Source organism: Myotis brandtii, unplaced genomic scaffold, assembly GCF_000412655.1.
Source record: "Myotis brandtii unplaced genomic scaffold, ASM41265v1 scaffold667, whole genome shotgun sequence".
NCBI lineage: Eukaryota > Metazoa > Chordata > Mammalia > Chiroptera > Vespertilionidae > Myotis > Myotis brandtii.
The window spans coordinates 2,018,188-2,031,824 of record NW_005370593.1 but is presented as its reverse complement, the minus strand read 5'-3'; the positions used below and the strand labels follow the sequence as shown (position 1 = coordinate 2,031,824).

The window sequence follows — 13,637 nt, the reverse complement described above, 5'->3', positions numbered from 1 at the left end:
CCCCCACTCTGATCTGGGACACCCTTTAGGGCAAAGCAGCCGGCCCCCACCTGTGCACCAGGCCTCTATCCTATATTGTAACAGGGTAATATGCAAACTGACCCTAACAGCAGAAGGACTGGGAATGACTGGTCACTATGACACACACTGACCACCAGGGGGCAGACGCTCAATGCAGGAGCTGCCCTCTGGTGGTCAGTGCGCTCTCACATGGGGGAGCTCTGCTCAGCCACAAGCCAGGCTGATGGCTGCCAGTACAGCGGTGGTGGTGGGAGCCTCTCCTGCCTCCTCAGCAGCGCTAAGGATGTCCGACTGCAGTTTAGGCCTGCTCCCTGCTGGCAAGTGGACATCCCCCGAGGGCTGCTGGGCTGCCAGAGGGATGTCTGATTGCCATCTCTGGCCCAATCGCCCAGGGAGCGGGCCTAAGCCAGCAGGTGGTCATCCCCTGAGGGGACCCAGACTGCGAGAGGCTGGGCTGAGGGACCCCCACTCCCCCCGAGTGCACAAATTTTTGTGCACCGGGCCTCTAGTATATATATAAAAGGCTAATATGCTGTGTCCAACTGGTAGCTATGATGCACACTGACCACCAGGGGGCAGACGTTCAACACAGAAGCTGCCAAGCTGCAGTAACTTGGCAGCAGCGTTTCTCGGTTGACGCACCCCAAAACCAGAGGGGAGGGAGCCCGATTCCTCCTGGGGCCTCGCAATTCCACTTTCGGACTTGGGTTATGTTGTTGCTAAGTCACTGTTGGCCCCAAATCTGGTTAACTGCATACTTGCCTTCCACACCCAGTATGACAGCAACTTTGCAAGTGCCCTCTCGCACTCCAGGACCCCTCTGGGGATGTCGGAGAGGTAGTTTTGGCGTGATCCCCACAGGCCAGGCCAAGGGACCTCACCTGCTGGAGGGACCTGGCTCATTCTGCAGAAGCCCTTCAAGTTGGAGCCATGCAGCCAGGGAGGGACTGTGGGAGGCTGGCTCCAGGGCGTGTCTAGCCCGTCTTGCCCAGTCCTGCCCCGCTGGCCATCTTCTAATTTCCTTTCAATGTGCATGAATCTGTGCACCAGGTCACTAGTTATTCTTATAAGTAAACATACTCAAAATAAAGAGCTAACAACTAACAGGAGTAAAGAGTAAAAGGATTTTTGAAAAGATGTATTACAATCCAACTTTTGTAGGCATGCCTAAAATTCAAATATACTAGCCCATTTATAACTTTAAATGTATTGAATGAGACGCTCATCTTCAGTGGATAACTTATATTGAAATATGAGAAAACTACCTGAGTAACTAAAATATGAAAAGGCAAATAATATTAAATATTGAAAAAGTCAACATATTAAAGTTTGCATATATTCTTAAACTTTATGTATAAAGCACCATTTAATAAACAAACCTATATAACTTCACATTAAATCACAATTGGAAGCACACTAATAAAGTAAAAATAAAGCATTCTTTTTGTAACCTTAGTCTTTTTCCAAATGTTTAATATTGTAGAGAAAAATACAACCAAAGTAGATAGAAAAATAAACATATATACTAATTTTTATTTGTTTTAATACATTCCAAGAGGTGAATGTTTATGCATTGCAGTGATAACCACATTTCAGTTAAACAGTAATGCATTGGTTTAGAATAACTGCCAGAAATGCTAGTAGCTTTTGAAAAGCTTAAATTATTTTTAAAAAGTGCCCCTTTGTTTATCAAGTTGAATCTTCAGTTCAGAAAGCTATAAAACTAGTATTTTTAAAAGATTTCCGAAAACTTTATGTTTCAACAATAACTAAAACAGCCACTTGGATTTTTATGCTAGATGACAAAATTTCTCAAAGTACACACAATGTGATTTTTTTTTTTGCATTAGGCATTCACATAAAATTTTGCAATGAAAGTTTTCTAATGTTACCTTCTAATTCCATGTGCAATTAATTCCCTTCAAAGAAAAAGGATATTACCTTGTTGAAGGAAAAGTTTTGAGATAGTAAGTTAACACTATTTATAAGAACAACCTTTAATTAATGAATAATGCAGTTTATTTTCTGCTGAACATTTTGTGGAAACACGTATGGCTAGATAGGAGTGACAACACTACCAATTGAATTCAGATTTAATAAAATAACATGATGTTTAAGGAAATGATTTAAAACTATATCTGTCTTTTCTTCTTTTTTTGGTCTTTTTGAATTATGTAACTTATGTCAACAGAAGATTTTATTATCCCAAATGGGATGAAATACTTAGCAAGGCATTCTTTATAGTGTTAACTGTTCTAATCTTGCTAGAATATCAATAAGCAGTACAAAGTTTAAAAGAACAGCATAAAAATGAAGGACTCACCAAGGAAATCATCTCCATTTCCTAGTTTAAGGATGGAGGGTAAAGTATTGCACTTTATTATTCAACACAAAATAATGTAGCCAACAGTAACATACAGGTACACAATTTGATATTTATTATATGCATTTTATATACATTATTTTTCAACAGTTGTACATTTGCTATGTGGTACAATCTTAAAAATTTGCTGATTCATCGTTTGTAAAACAAAAACCTTACAAAACTCATCAAAACTCGCAAACTGATCAGAAAAGTTTTTGGAAGACTAGAAAAAATATTTTATTGTCTTAATCATGCATTACACAAACAAAATCTTTTGTTACACCATAAAATTAAGCACATTTAAAAAAATAAAACAGGGATAACTAGTCCAAACACAGCAGATTTCTGTATCCTGATTCAATTATTTTGTATCCTATTTGTAATGTAAATAATATTTTACTCCCAATATTTTAAAACAAGATAGTTTTGTTTGGAATCATGGTAAACCAAGATATGTGTCTGGGGAGAATCACCTTGGTATGTAACTTAAACTATAAAATATTCCATTTTTAGTCTATTTTAGACTATTTAAAGAGTTCCAAAATAGATATACAGGTTCCTTTAGCATATTAATAAAAGGATATAAAGAACAACAAAAAGTGAAATAAATAATAAGCTATTAGCAAGACGGATAATCCTTGATAAATAAACTTGTAAATACAGTAAGATGTACAAAATATCACATAGTGATAGGATGCCAAGATTAGGTTTTTTTTTTAAGAGTTCATTTGGAGTACTAAACCCCACTATTTCATTTTAATACACTTAATAGTCCTTGGTTTATGAAGACAATTATGTGATGACGAAGGTGATTTAGCATCTATGGAAGGACTTAGCTGAGCTGTATTAGGCAAAAGAAAGAGTGTGGTTACATAGCAGCGGGTTAGTGAGATCTCTGTGTTTTAGGGTTGTATAATGCAGAAAAACTTCAATACAATCTTAAGCACTGTTGTGACAGGCTAAATATATAAAAAAGACTTATAAAAACTAGAATTTTATCCAAACATTTTGTGCAACTAATGCTAAAATATTTTAAGTTAAATTTTCTTTTTTTTTTTTTAAAGCAAAATAAGTTTAAAAGGGAATCTGTGGCATTCAACTGAAACAGAAGATCACTAAGAGATGAAAAAAAAACTACTCTTGGAGCTCACTTCCCCCCCACAAGAGCACCACATCCCTAACCCTAAGGCAGCACACAGAGTCCAAAATAAAAGTCCTTTTGTAAGATCAGACTCCACGTTGGCTTAAAGAGACCTAAAAAACAGATATATGCTCAGTCTGTATCCAGACAGGCCACAAATACTGGAGTCCTTTTTTTTTTGTCCCACAAAATACAGTAATTACAATTAAATTAATGAACCTGACATTAAGATTTTAATTTCCACCAATTTATGCCTGCCCTAAATAGCCTTCACCAGGCAGATCACATGTAGTGTCTTATCGGTAACCGTTTTTGATGGCAGTGATGCAGACCCTCTTTTTGTTCAAGCAAATCTGTTGTTATGATGTATTTGTTGATTCACACAAATACTTTGGCAAGGGCATCAGCCCCTGCACTAGCAATATATGCTTTTGATGGATGGAAAGCAACATCATATATTGATTCATCTAATTTCTTCCTATGTGCTGTTATTTCTTGCACACATGTCTTGCTGTCCAAATTCCACAATCTAATAGAACAATCATGGCCTGTAAAAGAACAAATAAAGTGTTTTTGAGTAACAATTCTTTTATAAAGTTTGTACGCAGTACAGGAAATTCAGACTTACTTCCAGACATCAAATAGATTCCATTAGGATCTACTGCGAGACTTGTAACAGCATCCAAATGAGCTACCATAGAATGGATCATTTTACCTACATAAAACATAACAAAGATAATTATGTTTTCACAAATATTTACTAACTTGATAGGTACTTTAGAAATCATAAAATAGCATAAACATAAGAGACAATGACTATATCATTTTTTAAATTGTAGTAAAATATACCTAAACATAAGAGTTACCATTTTAACTATTTGAGAGGGTACAATTCAGTGGCTTTTAGAACATTCCCAATGATGTGCAACAATCACTATTATCTAGTTCAGAACATTTTCAATACTGCAAAGGGAAACCCCATACCCATTAAGCAGCCATTCCCCATTCCTCTCCCCCAAGTCCCTGGTAACCATTAATCTACTTTTTCTCCCTATAGTTTGGACTATTCTGGATGCTTCATATTAATAAATCATATAACAACATGTGGCTTTTTGTGTCTGCCTTCTGTCACTTAGTATAATGTTTTCAAGGTTCATGAATTATCCTATATAATAAAAAGCTAATATGCAAAGCGACTGAACGGCAGAACGACTGGTCGCTATGACGTGCATTGACCACCACGGGGCAGACACTCAATGCAGGAGCTGCCCCCTGGTGGTCAGTGCGCTCCCACAGGGGGAGCGCCACTCAGCCAGAAGCCCTGAGCTGGACTCATGGCTGGCGAGCACAGCGGCGGTGGCGGGAGCCTCTCCTACCTCCATGGCAGCACTAAGGATGTTCTACTGTTGGCTTAGGCCTCTCCCCATCAGTCAGATATCCCCTGAGGACTCCTGGAATGCGAGAGGGCGCAGGCCGGACTGAGGGACCCCCCCCCCAAGTGCATGAATTTTGTGCACTGGGCCTCTAGTAATAATATATTAAAGAGAATTTTAATTCTAATGCAGAACTTTCCCAGTACTTTTAATAGACATTTGTGTTACATGAATTTGACAGTATCTGATAGACAGTGGAAAACATAACAAATATAGGATTGCATCAAAGACAAGATTATGGAAGCTGCAATTAAAATGAAAACAGAAAAAATCTTTCTCATTAAGAGATGTAAAGATTATTTTACATACAGGTTTAATGATAAATAAATCACCAGAGAATACATTCCTACCTAATGATTTTAGTTTCATCAAATTCATTTATCCTTTGAAACGTCAATCGTTTTATATATTAGAAATAAGAGAAGGAGGTAGGAGTACATCATAGAATGATAAATTATTCCAAATTTCCCCAGGTAGTAATAAAACCACTATTCTGGAAAATGTAATTTATTGAATACCTTCACTGAAGATTTGGCAAGGAAATAGGATTCAAGAGCAAGTTAAAATTAAAAGCAAGTTGTGAATACAAAGTTGTGTTGCACAAATACTTTGAGGCAAGGGCCTCAGCCTCTGCACTGGCAATATATGCTTTTGATGAATGGAAATCAACACCATATATTGATTTATCCAAGGACAGAATAAAATAGCAAATGATACTTTAAAAATTTCCTCCCTTTTCATTACTTTAATGCCTGGGCTGATCCTAGAGACACGGAGGCTCTCTCCAGAATTCTCGTTCTAATCATTTGCTTTGCATCTAGTCCTGATGACATGCCATTCTGGAACATGACATAGATCTACTTTTATTATTGACTAGAGGCCTGGTGCAAAAAATTTTGTGCACAGGGTGGGGGGGGTGTCCCTCAGCCCGGCCTGTGCCCTCTCACAGTCTGGGACCCCTCGGGGGATGACCACCTGCTGGCTTAGGCCCGCTCCCTGGAGGATTGGGCCTAAGCTGGCTGTCAGACATCCCTCTGGCAGCCTGGGAACCCTCAGGGGATGTCCACTTGCCAGCGGGGAGCAGGCCTAAGCTGCAGTTGGACATCCTTAGTGCTGCTGAGGAGGCGGGAAAGCGCTCCCACCACCACCGCTGTACTGGCAGCCATCAGCCTGGCTTGTGGCTGAGCAGAGCTCCCCCTGTGGGAGCGCACTGACCATCAGGGGGCAGCTCCTGCATTGAGCATCTGCCCCCTGGTGGTCAGTGTGTGTCATAGTGACCAGTCATTCCCAGTCGTTCGGCTGTTAGGGTCATTTTGCATATTACCCTTTTCTTATATAGGAGTGCCTAGCCAGCCTGGGTGAGGGGCTGAGGGCTGTTTGCAGGCTGGCCACAGCCCCTTTAGGGTGGGGGGTCCTGCTGGGGTGCCTGGCCAGTCTGGGTGAGGGGCTGAGGGCCGTTTTCAGGCCGGCTAAACCCCCTAGAGGGGACCCTCACCCCATGAGGGTATGGCCAGCCTGGGTGAGGGGCTGATGGCTGTTTGCAGGCTGGCCACAACCCCCAGCCACCCAAGCTCCCAGTGGAGGCTGGCTGGAAGCAAGTATCTGGGATTTATTTGTCTTCTATAATTGAAACTTTGTTGCCATGAGTGGGAGGCCACAGCCGGCTCAGGGCAGGCGGAAAGCTTGGCTTCCTCCATCGCTCAGGCAACCAAGCCTCTTGCTTGCTCCAGCTCCGTGGCTGCTGGCCGCCATCTTGGTTGGGTTAATTTGCATATAGTCGCTCTGACTGGCTGGTGGGCATGGCTTAGGGCGTAGTGAAGGTACGGTCAATTAGCATCTTTGTCTTTTATTAGTATAGATCACATAAGTGTTGACCTGAATGCAAAACCACAACAAAATCAAGTGTGTGAAAGTTTCTCCAGAAAACATCAAAAGTCCTATCACTTTCTGGCAATACTAAACACTTATCAGTTGAAGACAAAGTTTCTCATAATTTCAAACCATATTTGTCTATTCTTCATTAGTACTAAGTAACGAACAGAATAATTGGAGATTCTTCTCTGCTCTCCTGAGAAACAGAAAAATCATTCAACACACTATCTTTAATTGCTTAGTCCCACAATTCATCTATCAATTCTAGAATCCATTCCTCTCAATATTCCTATTCAAAACAAACAAACAAAACCCTAGATATGAAATGACTGGCCTCAAAGAAAATAATCTCAAAACAGGGGTTAAGTAACAAGCACCATTAGCTTCCTTTAAAATGTCAATTCTATGATGGTAACTCTTAATTCACAATCAAATTCTGATTTCTCTCCTTAGAATAACCCTCTATGTCCTAAATTTAAGGTGCCTTAAACCAAAGAATTCTTTCAACCAATTAGCAAATCTCCCCCATTTCATTAAGGGTGCAATAATTTTCCAAGTTTAATTTCAACTCTCCTGCCTATACATTAAACTAACCTTTACTGATATGTTAAGTCAATTCTGAGTCAACCCTTCTTTTCCATATAGTGAGTTCGAAAATGCGAGTGACCCCCTCTCCCTTCAGATTGAACCATGTATAGAGAGATCACATGCTGAACCAAGTTGGCTGCTGAGCTTTCATGGGTAACCACAAAAGTCACAAAGCATCTGACCCCTCCTTCAGCAACACTTGTAATTTCTCACATTTAACCAATTTCACGTTGGCTCCATGCCTCTGCCACCCCTCTTCCTCCACCAAGATTAATTCTTTGCTCTTATAACAGGCTACCTGGCATCTAAGCCCTTTGACTTGGGCAATCAGTATTATAGGCCACTATGAAATGGAGAAGAAGCAGACTAATGTAAACCATGTAGACTCTAGAAGCAAACTGTATGGATTTGAGTCCCAACCCTACAATTTTCCTCTGTTGTGTAGCACTGCACTAATTATTTAACTTCTTTTAAGCCTTTTATTTCAACTGTAAAATGGAAATAATAATAGTATCATATATACCTAATAGAGTTATTAGAAGAGCAAACATGTTAATACACATAAATCAAATACAACAATGTCTCACAGTAGTAATATACCATTAAGCTCCAAGAAGATAGGGCATTTTGTTTTGTTTACTAAGCATTGAGAAGAACTCTGGCAGATAGCCAATGAATTCTGCTGCATGAGTTCACAATCTATTCAGGACCTTCTTCCTCCAACTTCTCTACCACATCCTACACCTTCTCTCTCATACTCACTAGCTAAGTGTCTCAGTACAGTATATGCAACTCTAATTTGTGCCTCTATCAAACTTTTAAAAATCACGAGCCTCAAAGATCTCTCGGGAACAAAAAATAGAAATTGTAAATTTTTAATTCCTTATAATTCAAGGATCTACCATATAATACAACTTAAATAATCTTTTTAAACCAATTTTGTAAATCCCTGCTCAAATATTTTAAGTGGCTTTCACAGTGCATAGCATAAACAAAAATTCATTATTCTTAGGCTGGCTGTGAGAAGTTCTCAATAGTTTGTTTTCTTCCTCCAGACTTACCGCTTTGGCTTTGCCTGTAAAAAACCCCCGTGTTGGCCAAAGTTTCTACCACCAAGCCTCTGATCAAAATATGTCCTTACCTGAAATTTCCTACTACTTTCTTCACTTAAAAAAAAAAATCTTACCATTGCTTCAAGGCAAAGCTCAAACCCTTACTCTGTGAAGACTCCTTTACCTAGCAGAGTTCAGGTGCACACACATACACACATCCTGTTTTCCCCAGGTAACAGTTAAGTCCCCAGAAAGCAGAAACCCCATCTTATACATGACAGTAGCCAGTGCACTGCAGAATACAAAATGCTAAATATGTTTCTGTTGTTAAAATCTAAATATTTATCAAACCCATTCATAATATTGATTTCTATGTTTCAGATACAAAAGTTCAATAAATTGAACTCTGTTGTATGTGTGTGTGTGTGTGTGTGTGTGCCTGTATATGGGAGTAAAAGTGAGAGAGGTTGATTTAAAAAGAATTTTTCCAGTGTTTGGAGGCCACTGCTTCAATTTCTTCCCACTAAAGATAAGGTACTAAAACTACTTAAGAGAAATAACAAAATAAATTGGTAGATCTTATAAGACTGTAAGCTCCTTACTTATTAAGTGAAATTTTATTACCACTTTTTCTTGATTTTTGCCATTAAAATAGCTCTAGAGACTCACACTTTACTTTTAATACAACTAACTACGAAAATTCCTGAACCTCCGCTTACAAATCTAAATCTGTAATAATTAATAAAAAAAATCAATCTTTTTAGAAATACAATAAAGGAAATTATCTCTGTTCTTGCAGCAGAGGATGATCTTTAGGCTTCAAAAAATGTTCAAAGAATTGTTGATAAGGTGTTAAATGGAAAACATTCACATGAATATGAATAGTCTCTCCTGTGAAATACATAGTCCTGTGAATATCCATTACCTTCTCAACTGTTTTATTGAGTTAAAAGGAATCTGTCCATGAAGTGTTGCTTGAACAAAGGGATTTATGAAAGACTAAAAATATGACCATGTTCTATATAACCTCCAAAGAGAAATCTGTCTTTTAATTTGCTATCTTGCTTGATAATTTGTTGCCTGCAATAATATTATAATTAATATTTAAGATTTTGATATGGAAGTCCTCTAATACCCCTGTTTTAGCTTCCCCTCAAGGAAGCCTTTCTAGCTGTCAGACCTTTCCTGAAAGAAAATAAACAATATTTTACATAGTATTCAGGTAATTACAGATGGAACAAGGGTCCTTAAAGAAACTCTATGGCCACATTAATATTTGATTTGACTTCTATATAAATAGTTAAGTTTTCTGACAACAAGAAATACAGGAAAGATGGCAATAAAACAATTTTTACTAATCATCATTTTATCCACTGAGAAATAATTTTAAGAACATATTTGAAATGCCTAACCCCAGAAAGACACCTCTTCTGCTGTACTAAATCACAATAGACTATGAAGAAAATAATTTCAAATGGATGGATTTATATTTAATATGACATGAAAAAAATCATAATACGTAGGCAAGGTTTTACTTATATACTTAAGGATAAAACAACATATTATGAACGTGCTACATAACTTAAGCAAAAATCTAAGTTAAAATTATTTAACTTGGCAATTTTGAAGCAGAAAAAATATATTTTATATAAAAGAATAGCATTTTTTGATCACTTCAAATTTACAGAATTATTATGATTGAAAAGAAAATAAGACAACCTACTTACCCGTTTTATTGTCAAAAAATTTGATGTGTCTATCTTCATGAGCAGTTATTGTAACAGGAAGTGTGGGATGACTTACTACTCTATTAATGTGATTACTGGATTGTAAATCTGAAAAATAAAGGCAGATAAAGCACTAAAATTCAAACCTTCAGTTGGAAACTGGATGATGACCTTTTTATTCTTACCAAAAAATAAAAAAACAAAGCTTTGGCATAAAACAAAAAAATCTAAATAAATAAATAATAAAAAATATCTGAGAAATAAAACTAGAGCTCTAGAGGAATACAATTTCTTAAAAAATAAATGTTTAAGCTATCATGTCCTATAATATGGACCTTACTAGGCTCAAGTCTAGAAAAGTTATAAGTATTTTAATGTAGGTGGTTTAAGAATTCTTAAAAAAACTCACAATTATCATTACTTTTAATGAATAGCCCATAAAATAATTATAAGCATTTAAGGGAAATTCATAAGTGATAATTAGGTGTTTGTAAGAAAGAATCCCCAGCCTACCCATACTGACAAAAATACAAAGAACCAGAATGAATGCCCTTAGGAATAAGACCTTTTCTTTACTGACAAGCTCCTAATTTTTGATTAGCAATGAGGGAGAACACAGAAGAATCAAAACAAATGGGAAAATATCATCCACATTATTAGACTTTAAGTAAATCAATCATTCCACATGTATATAAGAACTCTTAACTAAACTTAAACACATAACACAAAAAAACCCCCATATATGTTTGTGTGTGTAATTACCTATGAAAGAGGGAGAGAGAAACTAAGGTTGAAAGGGCACTGGGAAAGACACTTCTTTAAGTATTTTAATGTTTTACACGATTAACATTTAAAAAGCTTGATTTTTTAAAAAGCAATCACAAAAAATCAAAAGTAAATTTGTGACTTGAAAGCACAGTAATAGATTACCCATCCCTAGTTTCAGTAACCAAACTATTGACAGTGGTTTTGGTATTATTATTCTGAGATGACTATGTGTACTGTGAAATAAACAAAATGAGAGATCATGATGATTTTGCTGAACACAGTGAGATTTGGTACGGTTAAAATGAAATAAAGACATAAAAATCAATGAGATAAATCTGAATTTCAATAGGAAGTATTCATATGAATTTATCAACATTTTTTTTCTTTTTAAAAAATGTATTTGTAGCTCTGACCACTGAAAAAGCCTAAACCAATGACCAATTCAAGAGCCATGAAATCCATAAGGACCAACCCAAGAGCCTAAACTGTAGTCTCTAAATGTCTTTTTTTCACTCAGAGAATCCATGGCTCCTTAGAGAAATGGCCAATTTCAGATCTGGGGCACAAATCAACAAGATGAACCTAGAATATCTTCTCATATCAGAAAGTAAAACTATCAATGACTCCCAGGGTCATGTCAAAAGGACTCAGGAGCTACATGAATAAATTCCCACTGGCCAAAGATTAAACCATCTGAATAGCAATAAAGATAATAACGGCAATGATTCATAGACATCAAATACATTTATATCTAAGTGAGATTATCCTATATAATAAAGAGCTAATATGCTAATTAGACCAAACAGCAGAATGACCTTCCGGACAACCTTCCGGACGAAGCCGGAGCTGTGAGGGCCAGCCGAGGCTGCGAGAGCCGAGCCCCTTGCACTAATTCCATGCATCAGGCCTCTAGTAATGATAATAAAACAAACAAACAAACAACACCCAATAGACTCTCTGGTCACCTATGGAGGATGCTAGGGAACACTTCATTATTACTATTATGTAAGCTGGTAAATAAAGGGGAAGGGGAATCAATAATTTATTTTGCCTTTCCTTTATAATCTAACTCCGAAGTACCCAATTTATTGATGAGGGGTGTTCCTCTTTACAGAAGTATTCTAGCTAATATATGGAGAAGTAATGAAAGAATTAGAAAATCATTTTTAAACAGCTAATGAATTGACAGATCCAGGTAATTATCATCAAGACTGAAACATAAAAAGATAAACAATAAATAAACCAGACAATATTTACTTCTGATAAAAGTTCACAATTTATGAAGTAGTCTTGCCTAACCATTAAAAACTTTTAAGTGAACACAAATAAAACACTGAACCTAAATTTGAATAAGCCTCTGGAACTAAAACCAATTTAGGAAATAAAATGAATAGAGGAGCTTGTTAAATGATACCCCAAGCAAAATCCAGTTTGTGGAAAATTTTACAGGCAAACTATTCAATTTCTTCAAGTAAAAAATGCAAGGAAGTACAGTATAGAAAATATAGTTAATAATATTATATCTTCAATAAATGGTGCTGGGAAAATTGGACAGATACATGCAAAAAAATGAAGCTAGACCACCAACTTACACAAAAATAAACTCAAAATGGATAAAGGACTTAAACTATTAGAAGAATCCACAGGCAGCAAAATCTCAGACATATGCCAAAGCAATATCTTCACCGATACAGCTCCTAGGGCAATGGAAACTAAAGAGAAAATAGACAAATGGGACTACATCAAAATAAAAAGATTCTGCACAGCAAAAGAAACCATCAACAAAACAACAAGAAAGCCCACTGCATGGGAGAACATATTTGCCAATGTTATCACTGATGTTATCACTGATAAGGGTTTAATCTCCAACATTTACAGAAAACTCATACAACTTAACAAAAGGAAGATAAACAACCCAATCAAAAAATGGGCAATGGACCTAAACAGATAGAAGGCAGGCCAAGAGACATATGAAAACATGCTTAAAGTCACTAATTACCCGAGAGATGCAAATCAAAACGACAATGAGGTACCATCTCACACCTGTCAGAATGGCTATCATAAACAAATCAACAAATGACAAGTGCTGGCGAGGATGCAGAGAAAAAGGAACGCTCGTGCACTGCTGGTGGGAATGCAGATTGGTGTAGACACTGTGGAGAACAGTTTGGAATTTCCTCAAAAAACTAAAAATGGAACTGCCATTTGACCCAGTGATCCTACTTCTAGGAATATATCCCAAGAAACTAGAAACACCAATCAGAAAGGATATATACACCCCTATGTTCATAGCAGCACAATTTACAATAGCTAAGATTTGGAAACAGCCTAAGTGTCCATTAGCAGATGAGTGGATTAAGAAACTGTGGTACATCTACACAATGGAATACTACACTGCTGTAAAAAAGACGGAATTCTTACCATTTGCAACAGCATGGATGGAACTGGAGAGCATTATGCTAAGCCAGGGGTCCTCAAACTTTTTAAACAGGGGGCCAGTTCACTGTCCCTCAGACCGCTGGAGGGCCGGACTACAGTTTAAAAAAAAAACTATGAACAAATTTCTATGCACACTGCACATATCTTATTTTGAAGTAAAAAAACAAAACGGGAACAAATACAATATTTGTATTTGCATGTGGCCCGCAGGCCGTAGTTTGAGGACCCCTG

The 13,637-nt window shown here is 37.2% G+C and overlaps 1 protein-coding gene across 2 annotated transcripts in view; it reads right to left on the bottom strand.

The window, feature by feature from the left end:
* Positions 1-2,436: 2,436 nt before the first annotated feature.
* Positions 2,437-13,637, bottom strand: part of STRN3 (striatin, calmodulin binding protein 3) — a 68,530-nt gene continuing 57,329 nt past the window's right edge. For both annotated transcript variants that reach the window (XM_014528976.1, XM_014528977.1), the window contains 3 exons: positions 10,200-10,307; positions 4,156-4,242; positions 2,437-4,075 (listed from right to left, as the gene is read on the bottom strand). In XM_014528976.1, the coding sequence (XP_014384462.1) occupies positions 3,906-4,075; positions 4,156-4,242; positions 10,200-10,307 (365 nt within the window). In that variant the 3' untranslated portion in view covers positions 2,437-3,905. The remainder of the gene's footprint in view (positions 4,076-4,155; positions 4,243-10,199; positions 10,308-13,637) is intronic.